This window comes from Pleuronectes platessa, chromosome 15 (assembly GCF_947347685.1).
Source record: "Pleuronectes platessa chromosome 15, fPlePla1.1, whole genome shotgun sequence".
NCBI classification, from domain to species: domain Eukaryota; kingdom Metazoa; phylum Chordata; class Actinopteri; order Pleuronectiformes; family Pleuronectidae; genus Pleuronectes; species Pleuronectes platessa.
The window spans coordinates 6,308,688-6,332,973 of record NC_070640.1 but is presented as its reverse complement, the minus strand read 5'-3'; the positions used below and the strand labels follow the sequence as shown (position 1 = coordinate 6,332,973).

At 40.0% G+C, this 24,286-nt stretch overlaps 1 protein-coding gene across 2 annotated transcripts in view; it reads right to left on the bottom strand.

Annotated features, from left to right (window-relative positions):
• Nucleotides 1-23,157, bottom strand: part of rxfp2a (relaxin family peptide receptor 2a) — a 43,749-nt gene extending 20,592 nt beyond the window's left edge. The window contains exons 1-7 of one of the 2 annotated variants that reach the window (XM_053442192.1): nucleotides 22,802-23,157; nucleotides 17,096-17,242; nucleotides 10,485-10,568; nucleotides 9,209-9,314; nucleotides 3,920-3,991; nucleotides 2,251-2,322; nucleotides 1,359-1,430 (exon numbers count right to left, since the gene is read on the bottom strand). In XM_053442192.1, coding sequence (XP_053298167.1) covers nucleotides 1,359-1,430; nucleotides 2,251-2,322; nucleotides 3,920-3,991; nucleotides 9,209-9,314; nucleotides 10,485-10,568; nucleotides 17,096-17,242; nucleotides 22,802-22,886 — 638 coding nt within the window. In that variant the 5' untranslated portion in view covers nucleotides 22,887-23,157. The remainder of the gene's footprint in view (nucleotides 1-1,358; nucleotides 1,431-2,250; nucleotides 2,323-3,919; nucleotides 3,992-9,208; nucleotides 9,315-10,484; nucleotides 10,569-17,095; nucleotides 17,243-22,801) is intronic. The other variant, XM_053442193.1, reaches the window with a different exon arrangement.
• Nucleotides 23,158-24,286: the final 1,129 nt, after the last annotated feature.

The following is a 24,286-nucleotide window of genomic DNA, read 5'->3' as shown; positions in this document are numbered from 1 at the left end:
TGTATTTTGTTGTTTTCAAAGTGCCACTCTTCTGTCTGTATATTAAGTATGAGACTCAAACAGTTTCTTGCTTCCAGTGCAAGCTAATGACCCGAGGCTAGAGGCTAACCGTGTAAGCTAATGACCTGAGGCTAGAGGCTAACAGTGCAAGCTAATGACCTGAGGCTAGAGGCTAACAGTGTAAGCTAAATACCTGAGGCTAGATGCTAACAGTGTAAGATAATAATGACCTGAGGCTAGAGGCTAACAGTGTAAGCTAATGACCCGAGGCTAGAGGCTAACATTGTAAGCTAATGACCTAAGGCTAGAGGCTAACATTGTAAGCTAAATACCTGAGGCTAGAGGATAACAGTGTTAGATAATGACCTGAGGCTAGAGGCTAACAGTGTAAGCTAATGACCTGAGGCTAGAGGCTAACATTGTAAGCTAATGACCTGAGGCTAGAGGATAACAGTGTAAGCTAATGACCTGAGGCTAGATGCTAACAGTGTAAGCAAATAACCTGAGGCTGGAGGGTAACAGTGTAGACAAAAACTGTGCTGCACCGTGCAGACCCAGAAATGGACGGTGCAGCATGGTTTTTGATGGAATGTAGTTTAAGTACATTATTCGACCAAACAAAACCATTTAAATGCAAACACAAAATCTCAAATCTTGAATGAAAAGGAGAAGTAAGTATAAAACCTTATATAATCTGCCCCTCTTTCACATGAGATTAACTAACAAATCATTCAATAACATGTGAAATTAAAATAGCTGCAGGCCATCACAGCCCCTCACAATCTGAATCCATTTTTTAAAGATCTCTTTTTAAATTTTAATGGCTCTTTCTTTTTTTTGTATTCTTTTCTTGCTGTTGCTGGACAAAGTTTTCTTATGAGCTTCATACATCATTTTTAGAATACTGAAATCTACTAGTTCCTGAATTTAGTGCTTTCTGATAGATTTTACGTCCATTATCGTCACTAGATCTTCGGAGTACCATGCAGATATTTCTCAGTTACATATTGTACCATTTGCTCTACTGTTCGGCAGCTTGCTGGCATGAGTTTCCCCAGAGGTGTCATGGAGGCGGGTTGATGGTTTATCAACCCAATGCTGACGGCAGGAGACTGAGCCCACAGGCCAAAAACAAAGGGCACAGTAATAAACTCTGAACTTATAACAATCCAATTCCCTTAAGCTGTTGATCTCAACAGATGAACAAGATGTATTTAAGGTTTTTAAGTGCAATTGCCTCAAATGTGTTTTTGTGGAGAAAATAGGACTAGGCATAAGATCGAACTGTAGAAACACCACAGACACATAACAGAGTGTGTGTGTGTGTGTGTGTGTGTGTGTTTGTGTGTGTTACTCACAGCCACTCTAACCGGCGGAGGTCCTTGAACACACCAGGACTGAGAGAGGATATCGAGTTCTCGCTGAGAAACCTGATCGATACGATGGACAAAAACATACCAACATTCATTAAGTTGTTAAGTAATATACAGTGGAGCAGAAATAAATACTTTCATTAATCAATTAGCTCGTGATTGCAGCTAGTTTTATTATTAATACAAAATTTGAGTTGCACTAAAAATGCATAGTTTCTGCTTCTCTAAAGGAAGGATTTCACTTACAGTTTTTATTTGACACATTCTGAAACGTCATCTTAGACTGTGAGAAGTTCTGAGGCAAACTTTTTGACAATTAATTGTCTAAAACAATAACAAGGGCTCAGTCTATAAAGAAATACAGGGTTTGTTGCAGTCTTGGCACACAGTTACAGACAAGGACACCTCAGAGTTTCTCCCTCTGGTTGAAACCTGTAAAACTGACCCAACAGCGTTGTTGTTATTGTCAGGATAAACTGCAGTTCCCTATTAAAGTCTGTCAAGGATTAATGATCTCACTCCTTTTAATTTTGTCCTTCACGGCATGTGCTATTTAAAATATATATCGTCACAGTCAGAACATTAACAGTGGAAAGCATTTGCAAACATCACTTTATAATTACCAGAAACCAGAAACTTCTCTTTTGAATTTGAGGAAATTAAACATTATTAATTATAAAACCAGTCAGAATCCATATGCTGTAGAAAACGTGCTGGATCAATTGTCACAGAAAACGTAAATTAATTCGACACCTTCGAGATAAATACATCGGAGATTCAAGTGAAGGAAAGCGAAAAGTGTGTTGAGGGAACAGAATATCCATGTAGTCTCGTGAGGAGAGATCAGTATCGTTGATGACGTGAGTAGGAAACTTACAGACGCTTTAAATTGTGCAGGCCGCTGAAGGCGTGTGTGGAAATGAACTGGAGGCTGTTGTTTTGCAGAAACCTGAGAAAAGAAGAGAAAAATAAGAGGGGGAAATTATTCAGTTGTTCTCTCCTGAAACTCATGAATATATACATAATTTACACACACACACACACAGACAGACAGACACACACACACACACACTCCTGACTCGAACATAATGTCAAAGTGATTAATAGCATGCTGTTAGGGTAATATCATAATTATCATCCGGTGCACAATTGTTTCATTTTTAGACAACAATGACAGGATAATACAGTAATCAGCATATTCCCTACACAACAACAGGCACCGGACAGTCGTCAGCAGGGAACAATGAGATGCTCTGATGCAAATGATGACCCTTAAAAACAAAAATTATAACAAGCGAGCATTTACTGACCTTTGATCTGTGTATAAAGTTTAGAAATGGGCAACTTTCTGTGAACTTTGAAGACAGCAAATGTGTTTTTGAATGTTTATCAGTCTGCAGCTGTTATTTTATAGATTCTGCAGATAGACCTGCCAGATAAAAACGATTATTTTACTCAATAAGTACATGGACTGATTTAATTCTTATTACAACACCATTTCCAGGCTCGTGGACCTAACATGAAAACAGCTCTTGTTCTGTTCTAGAACTTGATAGATTATGATTTTGCAGAGATATTAATGATAATAGGCTCCGTCCTTTGTAACATCATCTCCATGACAAAATAATTACATATGCGACTCAAAGTGCTACTAATTCTTCATCAAGAGTACTGAGGCTTTTCCTCATCAAAGTGAAAATTAACGATGCTTATACCTTCTTTTTGAATTATCATTACCCCCTAATTTGGTCCATTTATCTCATTAAGCAGCAAATATTTTTATACCCACATATTTGTCTTTGCATGCTGGGCGTCTGCAGTTAGAACAGTGAGAAAGCACTGTTCTCTCATTAACACCCACATTTATGCAGAAAGGGGCTCCAACATCTAATCAGATCATCAGCAGGTGCCCTGTTCTTTACAGGCACAATTTTAATATGTAAATAATTTTTAGCATTTTTGTTTTGCTCATTATTATTTTTTAAATAAAGAAGCGCAGTTTAGTTTAGTTCTATATAACGTTTAATTCATGCAGTTAATTTTCTTTTCTTTATTTCTGCTATTTCTGTCATAATTGTCTTTCTAGATTAATTTTTAGATGTGAACTTTGGTTTGGAGTTTCACTGGCTTCAAATTGTCCCCTCGAGGATCAGTATTTTAATTTGAACAGATCTTCATTGTGAGAAAGTCGTATCCTGTGATTTTTGTCTGAAAAAAGTGTGTTGGAGGACCACGTACATTTTCATCTATATCTTGTATTTACCTGTCTTTGTAGTGGACAAATTGTTCTCTTGTCATTCATGTTTTTCTTATCTACTGAGTATTTGTTGTCTCTCTCACTTTCTGTATATCCCTCAAAAAGTATGAGGAATTATTAGGAACAGGCCATAGACAAACACACACTGAAAGTAGACACACAGTAATAACCCATAAACCACGAGTATTAACAACTGCTATAATGAGACAATACATTTCAATAAAGATAATATCGTAGATGTAAAACATTGTGAGGATGAGGAAAGAAGCACAAGCAGATTAATACTCACAGTCTCTGTAGAGCCGAGTATTCAAAGAAAACAAAATCCGACAACACTCGGATGTCATTGCTCCTCAGCGAACTGGAACACAACCCAGAAAAACTTACTTTTTATGGGTAAAACACAACACCCATTTTGCATAAACAGACATCAGGAGTGCAGTAACATTCAGACAGTTAAGAAGAGAAGACTAAAGGTCTGAGGCATTATGGGCAAAAACAGCAGCACTCTTAGCTCCTGCTGCAGGTATTTGGAAATAGCTTTTAAAAAGTCCTTGCTGCCATATCTCTGCAGTAAAAGAACCATCATCTGTCAGAGTCGGGAAAGTTAAAGTCCAGGAAAGTACTGGAATATGGAGAGTTCACTAAAAGGTCATGAACATAATACCAGCATGGCAAAAACGTATACACATACTAGCTTACCAAGCTACATATATTTTCTTTACAATACTTAAGACCCAGTCACACATAACTGAATGTGAATTGAATATCGCAGGTCAAAATTTGAACTGCGTTTAAAAGATGAATTATGCCTCACCACAGGAAGCAAATGTTTTATTTGATTGAAAGTATACGGGATGCAAATGTTCGCCACTGATACATTCGGATATGTGTGACCGTGCCCTCATATGTGGTCGCCATGACCTTTGACCTCAGACAACTGATATCTGATCAGTTAATCTTGAGTCCAAGTGATGACTGACAACATCAAAATTTGACGTAATTCCGTAATGATTTATGAGGTCACTCTGACCTTGACCTTTGACCTTCAACCACCAAAATCAAATCGTTTTTTCTGTGGTCCAAGCGAACATTTGCACGTAATTTTAATAAATTTCTCTCGAGGTGTTACAGAGATGTTGCTTTCACATGACCACATTTTGCAAGGTCATAATGACTTTGACCTTTGACCACCAAAGTCTAATAAATTCATCTGTGAGTCCAGCTGAACATTTGTCCCAAATTTGAAATGATTCCTCGGTGTTCCTGAGATTTTGCATTCACAAGGCAAAATAAATGTTTTGTGAGGTTACAGCGACCTTGAGCTTTGAATCACTGAAATCGAAATCAGTCCATCGGTGTGTCAAACTGAGAATTTGTACCAAAACATGCATTATACAGATACCCACACACCAACACCTATAACAGATGGACAGCACAACACATTGGTGGTAAAATCTAAAATGTCTTCCCGTGTGCAGAGTGGAGATAAAGTGAGCAACAAATCTCCAGGAAATAGGCACCAAGGACAACAAAGACCGCAGTGATTTTCTTTTTGTCCTACAATGTTCCTCTCTACTCATATATAAATCAGCACCCTCCCCACAGCGAGATAATTACGAGACTGTGACTGTACAAAGGATTTAACTACAGACCAGGGTCAAGTGAAACCCATATTCAATGTGATCTACACTGCACTTTCTCAAACGTCTCATTACAAAGGGATTCACAAAAGATAAAATGAAAAGCAGAAGAGAAGAGAAGACAGAAACAAAAACGGCAGAGGGGGACTTTTCTTCAAACAATTTAAGATGCAAGAGAAAGAACAAGATACATTTTTTCACAGCAAAGGGAAATGATCAAAAAAAATTGTTTTGAAGGGGAGAGAAACAGACAATCAGTGATGTAGTGTGAATGACTTCAATCTCTGAAGAGCTGAGTTGGGAACTGCTTTTTGTTTGTCTTCATCTCAAAGATTTCATTTGAACTGATTATATTAGCTCCTATTTTCTGACAGCAGCTCAACAGGGCAACAAATTAATTATTCACAAACGATAAACGTTATTTCCACACGGGGTCTGAGCCGGAGGTTTTCACCGAGTTCGATAAGAGACTGAAAAACTGAGCTGAGTACTGAATACTTAGTTTACAAGAAGAGATAATTAGGAGACATTAAGTCCCAGGCAGGGAGGCAGCTGATGTGTTTCCACAAAGAAGGATATTCAAACTCTGCTGAGGAAGGTCAGACTGGAATGCTACAAATGGTGCAAAGGCCGTTACCAAAATCCATTTAAAAGGTCACGTATCATTAACTATAGAATTACCACCCACCCTTGAGTCTGAATGGACATGTTATAAAATTTCCACCAGGCGTTCCTGATATGTCATGTGTATGGAATCGACGTGGGGTCACAATGGCAGAAACCTTTGATAATCAAAGTTCGTCCTAGAGTCAGGGTGAATGTTTGTTGAGGGCATTCCCTAATGAATTCCTCAAATATCACATTCACAAGACATCAACAGTCTGTGTGTTTTCTATTCATTAAAGTTAGAAGGTTTAAAAAAAAGGACTGAACGTGCTGGTTACTAATGCAGATTTTTATGTTGGCTATTATTTAGAAAGCTTCCGCAACATCAAGGCCTATGACCCAGACAAGTGTAAGCTAAGTGGAGCTGAAATGAAAACGTGCAGCACCTTTGATTTACTATTGTTAATTTACAGTAATAAAGTCCCTTCATCGTTATCATCCATTTGACCTACTTGAAGGAACACTTAAAGTTCAAGGACTTGTTCGACACTCATCTAAAAACAGGCGTGGGAAAATCGATGCAGCTCGGGCGGAGGTATCCTGACTTTTAGTCCCCGGGGAGAGCAGAAGAAAACCTCTCAGGCTTTCCTGCTAAAACCGGTCCTCTCCAAGCTCAAGCTGAGATGAGCCCTGTGTCTTGGTGGCTGTCAGACCTGACCCAGCTCCTCCAGGGACAGCCTCAGGGTGACTTCACAGATTCTATTCCAAAATCTGTGGTTTTCTCTTGGAAAACCTCCAGATTTGTATGAAAACAACACAATAAAGTCCCGCAGAAACACTCATCTGACCAATCACAGTCACAGCTCAATTTAATTTGTAACAGAGATTGTTTTTTTAAGATTTGGTTAAAACTATTTTGGTGATTCCAATAACATCTCAAACTGTGTTTTGGCTAGAAGCGGATTAAGTGTCATATTATAATCTTGAATAAATATCTAAACCAGGTTTAACTGTCATTAGTAAGGACACATGATTGATTTTATAAATAAATAAGCAGCCTCTGCAGAGAATGGAGAAGGGAACCGTCCTGCAGTTACTGGACCTTGAACAATGATTGAAAACAGATGCAGAAATGGTTTAAGTTGCTAAGAAGATGAAGACATGAACACATATATAATCCACCCGAGTGACTGCCTAGAGACAAACAGGAACAAATTTGAAAAATGACCTTTCTCAAGCATCACAGTTCAAGACAAATGCTCTCAGTTTTTAATAGGAATATGCTAATGATCACCCGATTTATATACCTCTTGGGAAAACTGAAATTTCATTCAAAGGTCGAGGATGTGTTGAGAATTAGAGTGAGATCCTGAAGACTTGATTTCTATTCTGGGAAAGTATAGTTTCAGAGGTTAGTCAGTAAGTCAATTGCCCCCGGCACGAAGTAAAAAAACAGTAAAGTCCCCAAAGATCCTCTTGTTTGCTTGTTATTGTTAAAGGCTGTTGTGGCTTGTTCGGACGAGTTGTTGGCTGCTCGGGAGCTTTGAGGGACCGATAACTCACCACAGAGGGAAAAGAACAAAACAAGGGAGATAGCTAGGTTGTTTTTGATGAATGGCCGCTCCACCACACCACACTATATTATCATCTCAGACTGGATTCAGTAAATGAGACTGATTATAAGCCAGTTTTTGTGAGTAATGCATCTCTAATTAGGGAAATTGTTCAACATTTAGAAGCTCAATGGGAAATCTGGGACATCTTTATTGGTTTTTGTAACAGAGGGATCAATAGTATGAGGTGATGATTCAATTAAGCTATTAGGCCTCCAACTAAAATGACTTAACTCATTAGGAACAGCATCTGAACCCACTAAATAAAAGAAGTAAATGAGACAACAAATGAAACCGCAGCAAACAGAATGCATCACGTAACAAAGGAGACAGTAAAATAGATTTAGGAGTGAAACCAGAATCATGAATATGGTGGAAACTGGAGACAAAAAGAGTGTTTGAGTTGATGTTTGACCTTTTACGTAATACTGCTGTTTGATTTCTTGCTAAGACATGAGGGAACAGAAAGAAAATTACATTTAAGAACGTAATCCTGGTAAATTCGACTTTAGGAAAAATGTTCCATACTTACGTTTAAATTATATAAACCACTAAACTGCATAAGGCATTTGGGAAAACGCATACAGATTACATTTCAAATTCAATCACTGGAGTTTGCCTTGCAGGGAAATTAAAGTGGTTTAATGTCGTATAGCAAAGTTGGATTTTATAATTGATCAACTTGGTTCCAGGCAATATTTTGTGGAAATGTACCTTAAGAGAGAATTTAATCTAATTGATGAGATGTGTTTTTAGTGAATAGAATAAAAATTGGAGGAGGAGGACTTCCACCATTTACCGGCTGTGACATAACGCGTCTGCTTTGTTGAAATCAAACACAATGTCAGGTGGCAGCCGACTTAGCAGTAAGGTTGATTGATTCCTATAAAAGAGAGTGTTGGCAAAAAGCCTAACAAAAAAACAACAGTATATTTTTTGCTGCGTTCGAGTTCTGTCTCTGAGGATTCCCCTGCTGGTGAAGGGGGCTTAGAGACAGGTGGGTTTCCATAGAGACATGTGCCCTGAGGTTTGACCCCCCCCCCCCCCAAATAAAAACCAGACCTGCTGAGTGCTGCAGCAGCCGAGACAGTGACTGGCAGCATTTGTGATGTTTGCTGCATCTTCAGCAGATATCTCAAACGAGACCAGGAAGGCAAATGCTGATTCTACTTTTAATCATCTGAAAGCAATTGCTTGTTTTTTTGTTGCATTTGTTAATATTGTCATGCCTCTTTAAATAAAGGCACAATTTTGCTAACAATAATTACACTTAGACTTGAGTCCAGTGTAACAGACAAAGGTCAAAAGCATGATGGTGAAAAGAGCTGAAAAGAGCAGCGAGCAACCAAAGGCCAAAGGAAATTGACATTTATTTGAGAAGAGTCATTGTAATTCGATTTTCTTTGCTCTTTTCAGATCATTCCTCTGCTCAGCATGTCCAATTGTCCAGCTGTTAATGAATCAATAACTCTCAGAAAATACTTTTACATATCGGTGAGTTCAGCTTGACTTGTGTTGAGATCACTTAAATGTGTAAAATAAATGTTTTAAATTATCTGTTTCTCTGCCTCTTTCTATATCTTCCAGAATCTGAAGAAGAATCTGCAATGTCTACCTTAATGCTGAGGACCTGAAGGGAATAAAGACTGTGATGACGGTCAGAGGCACAAACACACATGTTTGTACACAGAATCTTGACAATTGGAGGACACTTACAGCCAGGTCACATTTGGAGAGAGGGCAGGGACGTCCTTCAGGTTGACCTCCACACACTCCACATCTGTCTGTATGCAGTCACAACTCTCTGGGTACTCCTGCAGAACTACACACACAAACACACACAGATTATTACACAGACATTAAGAACATGAATTTGTTATTCTTTCTCAGAAAATAACAAACATTTCATTAATTAACATCGTGTTCACCAGAGCAGCTTTGGGGCTAAAGGATCAATTCAAGTACATCATGAGCACTCCTCATTAAACAATAATTATTTTCGGAATTTTTATAAAAAATACGTGTTTCTATTCTGGATTATTTTCTTAAAGTCACAGCAGAGCTCTGAATCAGCCTCTGACTCACAGCAGCTGTATCACAAAACCTTATGTAACAAATCACAGTGGGGGTCTGTGCAGTGTCGTATGCTGCTTTTTAATGAGGGGAGAGGAAAGCACTGGTATCTCTGACTAGTATACTTCAGTGTGGTATGCATAATATATTTATGGTGCAATATCTAGAACTCTTAATCCTTCACTTTAAATAAAATTAATCTGTTCAGGAACTTATGCTTTAATACTTAATACAAACAAAAAACATGTACTACTACTGTTTGTCTATTTAATGCTTCTGATCTGTAGGCTCATGCTTTTTATATTTCTGTAAAGCACATTGAATAACCTCTTTATATTAAAATGCACTATATCAATACATTTGCCTTGCCTATAGTGTAACGTAGTGTAGCCTAGCAATGTGCAACACAGTGTAGCATAAAGTACTGTACAGTATATTATAGAATGGTACAGTGTAATATAGTATCATATAGTATAGTATGGCATTGTATAGTATAGTACAGTATAGCATAGTATCATATAGTATAGTAAGAAACAGTACATTATAGTATAGTACGGTTTAGTACAGTGCAGTATAGTAACACACAGTATAGTATAAAGTAGTATTGTGCAGTATATAGTTAATTATAGTGTAGCATAGTATAATATTGTACAGTTAAGTATAATACAGTAGCGTACAGTATAATGCCATGTAGTATAGTATAGAACAATAATTGTAGAGTAGTATAGTATAGTATAGTATTGTTTAGTATAGTATAGTACAGCTCAGTGCAGGATAGAATAGAATAGTATAGGAAAGTACAAGATATGGTTATTTAGATAGTAGAAATGGATAAATGGATCATGAACGTACACACATGATCAATTGTAAATGATCAATTTAAATACACACATTGAGACACACAGATATAAACACTTACAACACTCATTGAGGAAGTACTGGTCCACAGGACTGGCATTCTGTAGTGTTGGACCAAACAAGTCAGCCCATCCGATGTTGTCTCCTGCAAAGACAAACAAGGAGCCACAGTGAGGTGTGCACCACAGATAAAACCCTGAGAGGGACGGAGCTGGGTGGTGTTGATTCCGGATGGTGTACAATGTAAGTACAGCACAGGAAGAGATAAAGCTGATAATGATCAGCAGCAGCTCAGGCACTCTCCTCTGTTAACTCACTGCAGCACTGAACGACATATCTCTGCTCCTTGAATCGTGTTAACTCTTCTTGTTTTAGACCGTGCAGAGATTGAATTCAGATACACTTAAGAAGACTTGACAGACCCCAACAGTTTAAACCCTGCAGGGATTTGGTTCTATTGTATATATTACTGAAGGTAATCTAATCTGGCTGTTGTTAGATCAGTGGGCTCCGGGCTACTGGAACGTCAACTGTGAAATGTCATCAACACACAACTCTACACTTTAAAAGGTTTCTCTTAACAACTGCCACACAATTACACCACAGTTAGGTAATAACTTACTTGACTTACAGCTGCTGTTATTATTCGTATTACTAGTGTCGATGTGTTAATGCAATCCAATCATCACTTTAAGTATTAACATTTTCTACCTTTGTAAATGAATAATGATTATTTTATTATGTTTATTTTATTATATATATATTTTTTGCCGATGTAAAACAGCTGTCGTAGGCTGTATAACGAGATGGACGACATCACAGCTCCCCAAACATGATGCTGAATCATCTTGATCATCCCCTGGTGGCGGACTGCAGTATAGGTCATAAACCATGCCTCCTCCCTGTCACTGGATGGGACATGGAGCAAACCCTACGCTGTATTTAAATATGGAGGGCATGACTGCTCCTCGTAAGGGAAGCCAAAACGTCTCCATTTCCCCCTGGTGGTTGGCTGCTATATAAGTGATAAGACCCGCCTCCTCCGTGTTAGTAAGCACATACCAAATGAATTTAACTCTAATATAGATTCAGTCCGTTCAGTTGGTTCTTATCACACCGATGGTTCATATTAGTATTCGTCTGCACCGTCTGATCAGCTCAAGATGTTTAACGAAAGACAAACTTTGCATATCTGCCATAAGACCGAGCCAGCTGTCAAACATGCCAACACATTCTATTTTCTGTTATCTCCCCAAAAATAACTTCTCTAAATAAATCACACATGTCAACTGTGAGATTGGATTACACACTGTGGAATGGACCTACGGCAAATTGTGTGGGGACTGAACAATAGGCCCAACTGTGGATATGAGACGATGCGGTTGTGTGTATGAGAAGCAGTCTAACAAGTCACATAACATACTTCACAAAAAGGAATCCTACCCTCACCTAAGCTAAGAGTGGACACTCAGCAGTTTTACTTGGCCTTATATCTACATCACATCGTATCTGTCAGTTTCCTCTAGACGCCAGAGTCGGCTCAGCTTCACACATCTGTCCTTCCCTTTCAATTACTTTCACCCGATCCACTTGCACATATCCGGTTTTTTGACATCGCTCACGGCCCAACACACAATCGGCAAAGACTGAAGACTCGCTGTAAGATTTTCTTACCATTGTCATCCTCGCTCAGGTCTCTGGAGAACTGAGCAGTGGGGTGAGATCAGGGTTAAGCTGCTTTCTAAGTTCTGCAAACTTCTTTTTCCCCCTCAGCCTGAACAAATGAAAATAATGGACTTCACTACAAATGTGAAAAGCCGCCAACATCATTGTTATTGTGAGTGTTGTTATGAGTAATACGACGCTCAACTGGAGCACACATGCATCTTATCCGTTTGATTTGTGTCTGCTTCTTTTGCCTCTGTTGTCACTCACACACGCACGCACAGGGAAAACCTGTTCCTTTTGTTTCTTCTGTGGCACCCAAATATCTATATTCATCTCACAGACAGGCTTCAAGGTTTCCTCACATGCATAAAGATCATAGCTCCACCTGGAAGACTGAACTTGACAAACCTCACAGAAAAAGCTCCAGACATCAGCTGAATCTGCATCTGCACATATAGATTAAACATCAGAGCTCCTGCATCTTATAAGAGACCTCTTGGCAGAAAGGTGGTATTCAGCAGATGTAGCAGCGAGCGGCTCTGCAGCTGCACAGACGACAGCAGACCTCTCACTTTATCACAGGACATAACGTAACATTGCCTGAGGTGCATGCACATTAATATCGGATCAATATGTTGTAACAGATTTGTCATTATCTGTGTTTATATTGGATGATAAATCACAGGACATTTTAAATCTATGGAAGTTAAAAGGTGCTGGAGACATTTCACTAGCAGCATGTCGGGACTCGTATCACGTATCACAGCTCAGGTGCACGGCTGCAGAACAGGAGGGAGCCAGCCTCATGGTCAGATTCTCATTTCTACTTGTGATACATTACTAGAATGATAAACCAAGCCGTCCTATCTTCCCTCTGTGTGACCCAGCTACATTTGACGGCAATGAGTTTTTTAATAAAATTTGTGAACCTTGCCATTTTTAAACTTGATCGCCGCCGAGGCCTAACAGTTCCCTCAACTTCAACCAAGCTGCACCAAATTCTACACACGCACAGAAATGTTTCCCCTTAAAAAGCCCTTATTGTTTTGTTAATCAAAATCCATAAATTATTCCCTCGGAAAAAAAACGTGAGAATGTTGAAAGACGCTTGCAGTGCAATGTTGAAGATCCACACAAAAAATGTAATGGCTTTCTTCTCTCCTTCTACCAAGTTTGGTGGTTATCCGTTCAGTTGTTGTTTGTGTAATCTTGCTTACAAATAAAAAAAATAAACAAACGGACGGGGGGAGAACAAAGCCTCCTGTCAGAGGTAATAAAGTTAATAAGAAATTTCCAATAAATAAAAAAACTGCTCCATTTTTCAATCCCCTTCTGACCTTGAACATACAACCACATGCTTGCAGTTTGCAGTCGTGTTAACAACATTCCAGCTGTAAACTTTAAGATGTTCAGCATCTCAACTTTCAGCTTCGGAACAATGAAGAAACGAGATCTGAAAAGAGGAGGCTGGTGCTTGTTGTTTGAGGGGTTTTCCCGACCCCGCAGTGTCTTGCTGAACAGCGTGACGGTGATGATGGGAGAGAGGAGAAGTAATACAGCACAGAAGGTGTTTCTGGTTACTGGCATGAAGGCCCAACCACAGTCAGAATGAGATCAATTTGTGCTACTTCTTGATCCTCCTCCTCTCATCCTCATCCCCCCCCCCCCCTTCCAAAAAACTGGATAATCCTGAAGAAAATATTTTTTGGGGGAAAAGATAGTATAGATGAATGTTTATCATGTTAAAGAGATGTTTCAAAAATAGATTGAATAAAAGAAAAGATTAACTATTCAATCAGCTTAGTCTGCTGTCAGTGTGTGTCTATGTTATTGCCCAATCGTACAGTTGGCAGAGAAATTAGTTGATAGAGAATATAGAAAGTGGTGAGGAGGTTTTTTCCAGTTGCTCACAATCCTGAGCTCCTTTCAGACGTAAACTGAACTGTGGACATTCTGATGAAATTATCTGGAGGGGCTGTATGTCCGAGCCAACGTGTCCCTGTCAAACATTCACCAGAGCTTTGCCTGCCAGCCCCCTAGTAAAAAGTGTGGAAATTGATCTGCTGAGCCAAGATGAGAACACTTGCATTAAATAATACAGCAAGAGAAAGTCTGTCTGAAAAAAATCCCAAACATGTCAGGATGAATGAAGTGGACGAGGAAGAAACAGCAGAAGATGTTAACGTGAGAACATTTGGTGATAAGTGTCAACGCTGGTGTCGATTTGCTGTAAACAAAAACATGTGACGGCAGAATTTAAATGCCATGTCCTGCCTCCCGCATGCTCTACAGGCTTCATCCCTGTGAACACTCCAGACATTTTCCTGATGTTGTGAAAGCTTCTGACCCAAACAACCTCAATCCCCTCTTTATAAATGAAACACAAACTCCAGAGAATGTCTGGAAACAATTCTCCAGATATTATATAATTCTGAGAAGTCACAAGGGAACCGGGGGAGTCATAACAGAGTCGGTAAGGCGGGGAAGCGCTTGGGGCCGCGAGCTGAGAGAGTGCCCCCTGAGAACGGCTGATTACGTTTATCCACAACTCTCACAACTTTGTGAGACCATCTTAAATTGGAAGGTTCGTTATTTTCGAGATTTGGTTGAGGACTAGAACATCTACGTGCTTTTGTATGATGTGTCCAGGATTTTGTTTTATACTTAACTACTTTATTTATGTGTTTGCACAGCATGTACTATGTTGACAATTTCAAAGAAATTATCATTTGAAGATTGGAATGATGTGGTTTGGTATTATATGATGGTTATGGGTAGGGGTGGGGGGGGGGGGGGGGTTGATGTCCCTTTTATCTAGGGGCCCTTAAAGTTCATCAGATGCTCCTGTGGAGAGAACAGCTCCGTGGGGCTGCTCTGGTGTTTTCACGAACAATAACTGTTTGTGCATGTGTCACATAAAATATTGCTTAACTTTGGTAACAGAGTCCTATAAAAATCACATGTTTCAAACAATAAAAAAAATAGCCTTTAAATGTCATTATGAATATGAAGTTATAGTTGCTTTTGTTACTTTAAGTAGAAATTAAGTGGAATTTCTTAGAAATACTGTGGCTGGTGAAAGTTCCTTTCCTCTACTAGGACTAGGACTAGGACACACACACACACACACACACACACACACACACACACACACACACACACACACACACACACACACACACACACACACACACACACACACACACACACACACACACACACACACACACACACACACACACACACACACACACCTGTGATTCCCTCTAGTTGCTGAATCAACAGAGCGTCCCTATGTCTTTGATTAAGCCACATGAAGGTCATCCTGTGTTCTTGACCTTGTTTAACATTTCAGTTGCTCAGGGCTCAGAACTCAGTTTGTATAAAGATGTTACTCTTAAAGCTGCTTCATCACATTCTCTGGATTCCAAACATGGGCTTTTAGAAAAGTACACGTCCAGAGTTTTGTGTCATTTTGGATTTGTTCTCATCACTCTAAATGAGGCATCAGGTTAGTTCATGCGGGACACGGAGTCATGTGCTCAGCTTTCACAAGCTGTCAGCTACTGACCAATCACAGCCCATTCTCTCCACAAAGCAGTTCCTTTAAATATAACCTCCTCCTCACTGATCCCTACTCGGCTACAATGCTGCCCACGACCTGCTGACGGCAACTTGCCTCCCCCCCACCCCAGCCTCCACCTTTTAGAGTCCAAACATGGTTATGGTTGTTTTTGCACGGGTCCCCTGTTTTATCTCAGCATGCTTCTCTGCCAATCCAGGGAACAAACAAAGAATGGAGCCATCCGCACCAAGCATAGCTGTATTCCTATTTGGCCAATAAATGGGTAAATCATGACAAAGTGTTCCTGATTTCAAATTCTAAGTTCAAATTTTCCCAGTAAGTGTGGTTTTAATTACAAATTTGATGCTTTCATAAAAACGGGCGAAGACGAGCGTTAGTATCTTTAGAAACTCGCTACCGAGGCTCCGTCCCCGATCGCTGCAGCCTCGACTCCACATCCCAACATGCCAGCATCGGTATCTCCAGGATATTTTGGCCTCATTTCCGGATGATGGGAGGAAGGGGAGACAGTTGGTCTTTACAAGTGAAGGCATCATTAATTAGCTATCTTTGAAAGAGGTTTTTCTTCTTCTTGAGGTTGTAAATAAGCCAGACTTTATGACTCAGTCTTTGGCAAGGTTTTCAAAATGATGTCTCAAACTTTATGGCCGACGGTTGCTATTACAACTACATGCCAAATCACTTGCAAAGTTATTGCTTTTATGTTTTTTGAGCGACTGCCCAAGTTTTTCATAGGGGTCATGATTTTGCACTGTCACCTCATGGTAGTCTGGTTTATTAGTAACTTGTAAAAAACTCAGCTTTACTGTTATGATGTTGGTTTGGACTTGACGCCATGTTGGCTTGGAACTGTGTGTGACTGTGTGCAACTGGCTTGATACGGTTTCTCTCCTTTGGTGGGTATGTTAGAGGTGTTGCCCAACAGACGTGGCTATATAAAGCCATAAAAGGAAAAATAAAGTCTGCAATTACTCCTCAACCTGACATTTATATACTCTAAATTGAAAATGAGGACTTGAAATTGAGAACATTTTTCACACTATCCTCTGACCACCTCCCCTTCTTTTTCTCTTTTCTGCTGATCACGTTGGATTATCTCATCGTAGTTGTTGGGATAACAGTGATATTCTTTATATTTTATCCTCTGGTTGACAGTGTTAAATGAAGATAATGATCACGACCGCCGGATGACGTCCCCATTGTTTATTTCACTATAGTTGTTGTAATTATTAGTATTATTTGTGTGTCAGAGAGAACAAATATATTGAATTCTTTTAGAGAAAAACGATAAACAAGAACTCATCCCGTGAAATTATTCCGTAGAGGCAGATTATCTTAGTATTGCACCCAATATCAGAGGAGCATGTTTGCCTTCCAACAATGTCCCAGTTTACATTACACACGTTACTTCCACTTACCACAGCGTCGCTCGTCCGCTCCGTTGGGACAGTCTTTGTGTCCGTTACACTGCAACACCTGAGGGAGACACTCACTCAGGTTCCCACATGGAAACTGGCCAAGGGGGCATCTGTCCTCCCCCTCCACCCTGCTGCTGGCCACCAGAGCTGAGGAAGGGATGAAAGAGAAGAGTGAGATTACAGACACTTTTTTTCCCCCCCTGTTAGAAATGAGAGAACAATGTGTGACTCCATAACAAGCTCATCTTGCACAGACAAAAATAAGGAATAAATATACACAGACAAATGCACTAAAATGTTTACCTCACTGAAAGTGTGATATCTTAGTTTTTTTAAAACCTGGCAGGATATTTGTTTATTGGCAATAACTTTATTTTCATCAGCATATGAATTTACATTGTAACGTTTTTTCTTTTGTTTAAACGTTGTGATCGTTGATTAATTATTCGCATGAAGGGACTACTATTTCAGGTTTGATATTTCACGTTTGAAAAGCATGGAACTTGATGGCCACAACGAGAGGCAAAGGGACCAAAAAGAGACGCACAACCACTCAAAGAGGTTCAATAGGGACATAAAAGGGTCATAAACTGGCAGCTCTTTCAGTCTGGGTATGGTAGAAACGATGGGGGGCCTTTTTTTTAATGTTTTTGCCGAGGGGCCCATTTCCTCATATCAATCGATTTGGCTCTATGCAAAACTATCAAAGTGGTGTGGCTGCACAGAGACTATATAAAGGTTTCCCATGAACCTTTTAAGATTCATCATTTATTGACGCTTCAAAAGACATGAGTCAGCCACAAAACTCTGGCCTGACAACTTTCTTCAGTTAGTTTACATTACCCGTCACGGTTTCTGGCCTGTAAAACAAGCCCTGGAAACAAATCCCTCTTTATCGCCCTCCGGCCAACACAGAGGCGCCGCTCATATCTGCAAGGGACACATGCAGCGTTACTCCGATCCCTCGCTGTTGCCACTTAGCAAACACAGACCTAAGAGCTGTTTGTTGTACCTCTTGTTTTTTTGCAGATTACTGGTTGAAACAGGAAAAAATACAATTTTAACTGAAAAACCAAAAGAGCAAAGACGATGGTGTGAACAAGCTTGTTCATGTAAGAGAGTTCCACTGGATCAAATGACTATCAAACTGCTTATTATCACAAACCATTTTAAAGGTTGTTGGATACAAGATGACTGGTTCATATCTTTGATTTGTAGAAATATGTTTTTATACTATGACCTGAATGTTTATCTGGGTTTTGATTATATTATGTTAGGATTCTTACATCAATACTTAATGTGACTCTCCCAAAAGAACTTGGAGTTTTTGTCTTTATATTTGGACGAAACAAACAGGTTACCAGGAAAATTCCACAAACCAGAAAATGTCCGAAGAAATATTACAAACAATCACATTTCGGCATTGAGGCATCGATTAAAAATTCATCAGAACAAACCACACCAGCTCCTGCCTTCATTCTAATGTGAAGTCAAAAGGTATATATCCAGGAGAAGCAACAGAAATATACATATATACAACGCAAAGCTCCATAAACACGGAAAATGTTTCTATATGACAGCACCTCTAGTTTCTAAAACCAAAAAATAGCTTCAATTTTATAAGAGGGAAGAAGTTAAATCTTATTTAAACTATTACCGTTACAGATTGATGCCAGAAAACATGGAGGCACTGAGGGCACCGTGATGCATCAGTGTCTGGACAGTGGCATATGTTAGTTTTGGATCTGCACTCAAGCAAAATGGGTTTAAACGACACTGTAAAATTGATTTGGCTTAAAATGATAAAATACATAAAGTGAAGAGAGAATATTTAACGGCTTCTTAAACTGAGCAAACTTACCCTCAATACAATATTATTCATGTTTTATGTTTGTGTGAATAAATTAATGACTGATATCCACACGCTGAGTCACCTCTCATCTAGCCTCAGGGGAAACCTAACGTCCTGAAGTTAAGTGTTTTCATTGAATAGAGTTTGAAAATGCTGGCTCTGCAGTTGTGGCCCAAGGGGAACATCGGGTCGCCCACTATCCAGAAGGTTTGTGGTTCGAACGCCGGCTCCTCACAGTCTGTGTATATAAACAAATTTAAAATGACAAATTTCACATCTACTAATGACACTTACTGGTTAAATCGAAAACCAGAGCTCTTGGTTTTTCTAATTATGAAAAATGTATTATTAGAATAAAAGATAATTATCTGGCACAGCTGTAGATTTTTTCTTTTTCAATGTGCAGTATGCACATTTGGAGTTTTGCAAACGTTAACATTTTTGCAGTGTGTGAGGTGATGCTCACTTTGACAGATAGTCCTGGAATGTGTGAACGTACCCTCGAGACCGAACATCAGCACTGCGCCCTCATGGAAAATGTTTTATTTTGAACTCAGCGTGATGGAGAGAGTGATAGACGAGGATAAATTTGTTGGAACATGTGGTGTGGAGCTTATGGACGGTGTGAGGAGACAAATGAATAGCTCAGAACAAACAGGGCCATAATGTGGATAAATAGACGAATCGCTCACTGGAGGGCTCATGCGCTGAATGAAAATAAGCCCGAGACAAATGAAGCTTCGGTGAACACGTTTCACGGATATCACTCTTCCCATGTCAGTGTTAGAGCTTCAGCTGCCAGTTTTCTTCCAGTGCAGGTGGAATGCCTCCTGCATTTACGTGAGGTCCAACAGTGACAGAATGACAAAGTCCCCTCTCTGCAGCCTGCTCGACCTGAACCTTACGGGTGAGTGAGTGACTTAAGAGCCACTTCCACAGCTTCCGTTTCCCTTCAGTTCTTATTACAAACCAACTGTTAAAGCTGGGCAAGAAAAACCAAGATTAATCCTGACAGATATTGAAACCGTGGTGCCGAGCTGCTGCGTACACGGACACAATGTTTGAATCAGTGGAGCAGTCGGTAGAGTGTCCTCCCAGATGTAAAGAGCAGATTCAGGCCGACTCTCATCGGACTGTTCGCTGCCTCCGAGGGTGACACACACCTGGACACACGGAGACTGGAGCTAAGAGGACATGCAGACTGACATCACGCCAGCCTCTGTCCCCCCCCCCCCCTGACCTCATGGGACAAAATATGCTTAATAATAACTTAATGAGTCAGGTCGACGCTTTTAATAGCTGTTAATATATCTATTGTGTCCCATTCCATTTTAACCATCTGTCAGTCACTCTTTGGTCATTGGACTTTTATGAAGGGTTTGATTGATTGATCAACTGATTGATTTAGGTATTGCTTCAAATCTATATATTGAAAAACAATTTTAAATGATTTAATTAAATCTAGTGGTTTTGTGAAATTATTTGGTGTCTTTATATATCAATCGATCAATATATAACCAGGCTCAACAGCTATGAAACTGAAGAAAAGGCGTATCGTTCTGGTTCATAAGTTAAATAAAAGCATTTGTGACGGAGGTGTCAGGTGCAAATAACCTGAACTCAATTTAACCAACAGTTAACCAGTGTAAACACTTTAAAATAAATGGAATGGAACTTCTCCTTCTGTTCTTAGTCAGCTCTGCTGCAGCAGAACTTTGTAAATCATTGTTATAAGAATCCATTGTTTTGCCCAAAAGGAAAGTGCATGCACTGTGTTTTCAATAAAGGTGAAGATTAGTCTATCTGTGCTGCGTATAGACACAAAAGAGACCTGAACCAAAAATGCTGTTTTTATCATGAGCCTCAAGATTAAAATCAGAGTCATCGGATGGCATGTGGTAGAGAGCTCCGCCATCGCACAACAGCTCCCGAAAATCCAATCAAGATGCACCAAATTGCTCTCACTCCTAGATATCAGTCCTCGTGGTCTTTTTTAAGATCACTGGAAAAGGTGCCCTTCAGGCTCAAGGGGAGCTGCAGTGTCCTTGTGTTTGAGGCCAGTTTGTCTCTGATCCTATGCGTTTATCTTCTTTTTTTTTTTATATGTGTCCATCATTTAAATCATTAATTTAATCAAATCACAAGCAAAGAGCTATCTTTAAATTGCCATATAAAAGGTAAATTATGAAGATGATTTTGAAATGAGGAGGGGAATGAAAATTGTGCATCAACATATTCATTATTACAATAACAGTCGATAATTAATCACTTGACATCGCCTGGAGACAACCAATCACAATCTCTGTGGTAATGAGCCCTGATCCTCTGTCACTCACCCCCTCTCCCTGAGGACCGAGAGGACCTGATCTGACAGTGACGACACGGAGTGAATACATCATCTCACATGCTTGGGAAAGAGATTAACTGGTTTAACGCTGGGAGCCTCCCCAGTCATTCCCATTCCTTCCCCGGGCTGCAGAAACTGTCACAGTATTTAGAACAGATTTGCTCCATCACTGACATTGATAAGTGGATAAAGTGCTAAACGTTTTTCCAAGTGTTACTCTGCGTCAAGGTGATGGAAAAAATATCAGACCTGTTGCGAATCGCTTCTCAAACAGCAGAATATGACGCCTGGAAAAGAATTGTGTTAAAGATATAACTGAGGCGTCAAGAGGCATCGATCACAGCATGACAGTCATGTAGTCTTTGTTTTATTCTTTTCTGATGCATTTTGTTCTGTTGTATTGATTTCACTCAGTTTCTCTTATATTTAGCAGTTTGTTTTTCAGGACAGTTATCAGATTGCTGTCACCTAATACGAATTCTAATAATTTAAATGAATTTATTATCATACCTGCTGAGTGGTCAATTTTGCACAATGAATACTTTTATTTTTCAATGCATTTTTTCACTTGTTTACTTAAGCCACACTTTCATTGTGTGATATCATTGTGTTGCTGTTAATTTGATATAAACTTATAATTATATATACATCACAGCTGTGATTATATAAGAATGTGTTACATTTGACTAAACTGAACAAAATCTTGATCTTTCTGTAAAATCCACATTTTCACATTTTGCTTTAATTTTCTCATTTTGCCAAAAGTCCCACCTAATTCCTGAAAGACTCCTCCAGCCTGATTGAACCAGAGTGTGATTGGCTATAAATTAAAGTGTGAAACAGAGCAGCAGCTGTGCAGTCTGTCCTGTGTGTGACTGTGTGTGTGTGTGTGTGTGTGTGTGTGTGTGTGTGTGTGTGTGTGTGTGTGTGTGTGTGTGTGCCAAAGTAATGCTCATACAGAATCTCATCCAGCCACGTATTTGCTGACACAATAGGAGATGACTCACAGGCGCGAGAGGAATTCAACGAAACGCCTGAACAATCTCAGAGGAATACCTTGTTACCCACAGTATCAGAAACTTTGTAATATAAATGGAACACAATCTCTCATCTAATTAAAAAGCATCTAACAGTTGATTCTTTCTCCAGGGCCGTGGTCAAAGAGTGATTTTCTATTTCATTCCTGCAGCTGAGCCGACGATTCCCCAAAGAAACAAGACTGGTGTCCAACTCAAACCCTCCGGTCATTGTTTGAATGAGGTTTTACCTGCGGAGACCTCAGCTCCTTATTTTCTGAAAAATTCTCTCCTCCACTAATTCACAAATGCAAATATGAGGATGACCCAACATGATAATCTTGATTCCTTTTTTCTTCAGCAGTATTCAGCAGGGCCACATGTTTGCTTTACGGACACTGACCATCACCAATAAAATAACGGAATAAACAATAATTAAAAAAACATATGTGATCAATATCACAGAAAGTCCCTCCTCCACTTTTCATTACCTCTGATCTCAGTGTGGGTCAAGTGGATGAGCAGCATGATGACGGGTACGTCCATCCTGAGCCTCACAAGTTTCCCTGCGCTCATGTTGCTCTGCGTCCGTTCCGCCGCCGCACCTCAACCAAGGATGATGTCCCCCCCCCCTCCAGGTTACAACAAGCGACACACAAGTCAGCAGCAGCAGTCCCACTCAGTCCTGAGCCTTGGAAAAGAACATACCCGACGATTACAAGGCGCTAAACCATCCGATGGATCCGCTGAAGCAGCAGCAGCAGCGTTGAGCCGGTGCGTAAAAACAGCCACATCCTCTCCAACACTGTTCTGTCAGTAGGTCTGTGAAGGACTCCCCCTCCTCCCTCTCTATCCCTCCCTCTCTCTCACATACACGCACGCACACGCACACACACACGCACACGCACACACACACACAAACACAAACACAAAAAGGCACAACAAGGTGCCCAAACACTTCCTCCTCCTCAGCTCTCTCTCTCTCTCTCCCCTTCTTTCTTTAAATAGATATTTTCATCCTCAGTCTTGTCTCTCCCCCCCCCCCCCCCCCCCGCCACTTTCTCTGTGACTCGCTTGCAGAGGCTCAGTCATGTTGCACCGAGCACGACAAAGTGTGAATAAGGGGATAAAAGCGGGAGCTGCATCCACCTCACACCCACCCATCCAGCCGTGCAGGATGTGCAGGAGTATAGTGTCTGCTGGCCCGCAGGACGGACGCCTCAGCTCAGCTCCGAGAGGAAGACACCGGGACTCGGAGCTGATGTGTCTCGAAATCAAGCTGCAGAAACTTCATGGGGTCTTTTAGAAATAAGAAGACAAGCAGAAGGAAGTGGAGTATACTGTGATTTTGTTGGAAATGAATTATTTGCGTTAAATGAGACGATTGATATCAATGTTTTTTAAGTCTGTGTCCATTCAAGGAAGCTGCAGCATAGATATGGCTCGCTAAAGAACTATAAACACATGGAAACAGTCAGTCTGGTTCTGTTCTGTGTTCGAGGCCTCTCACCCCTACGAATTAACAGAACTAACATGAGCAAAACTACAAAAGACCCACAATGGAAACATAATCACAACGGAAGTAAGTGAAAATTTGGGAAATTGTAATGTCTATTTGAGGTGTTACGGTACAGGTGCTCCAAGCTCAGGTTCCTGTTTCGTAGCCAAAGGGCATCACTGTTTTAGGAAAGGTTCAAAGGTCTTGTTCATATTCATTGTTTAAATCGTTAGATTTCAGTAACTTGATGTGATCAGGTCAATAGGGTTCATTCTCCAAGTGGAGTTAGTAAAAGAGAAGTTCCCTGTAAATGGCAAAAAGAGATTGGATCAAAGTTGTTAATGCGATTCAAAATATCTGATTTCCTGTTATTGAGGTTCGTATATGGGTGAGATGTGATTTCACAAGTGCCTGCAGAGACATTTTTGCAAACCGATAAGAATACTTAATAATCTGATTCACCACGTCTGATGAATGG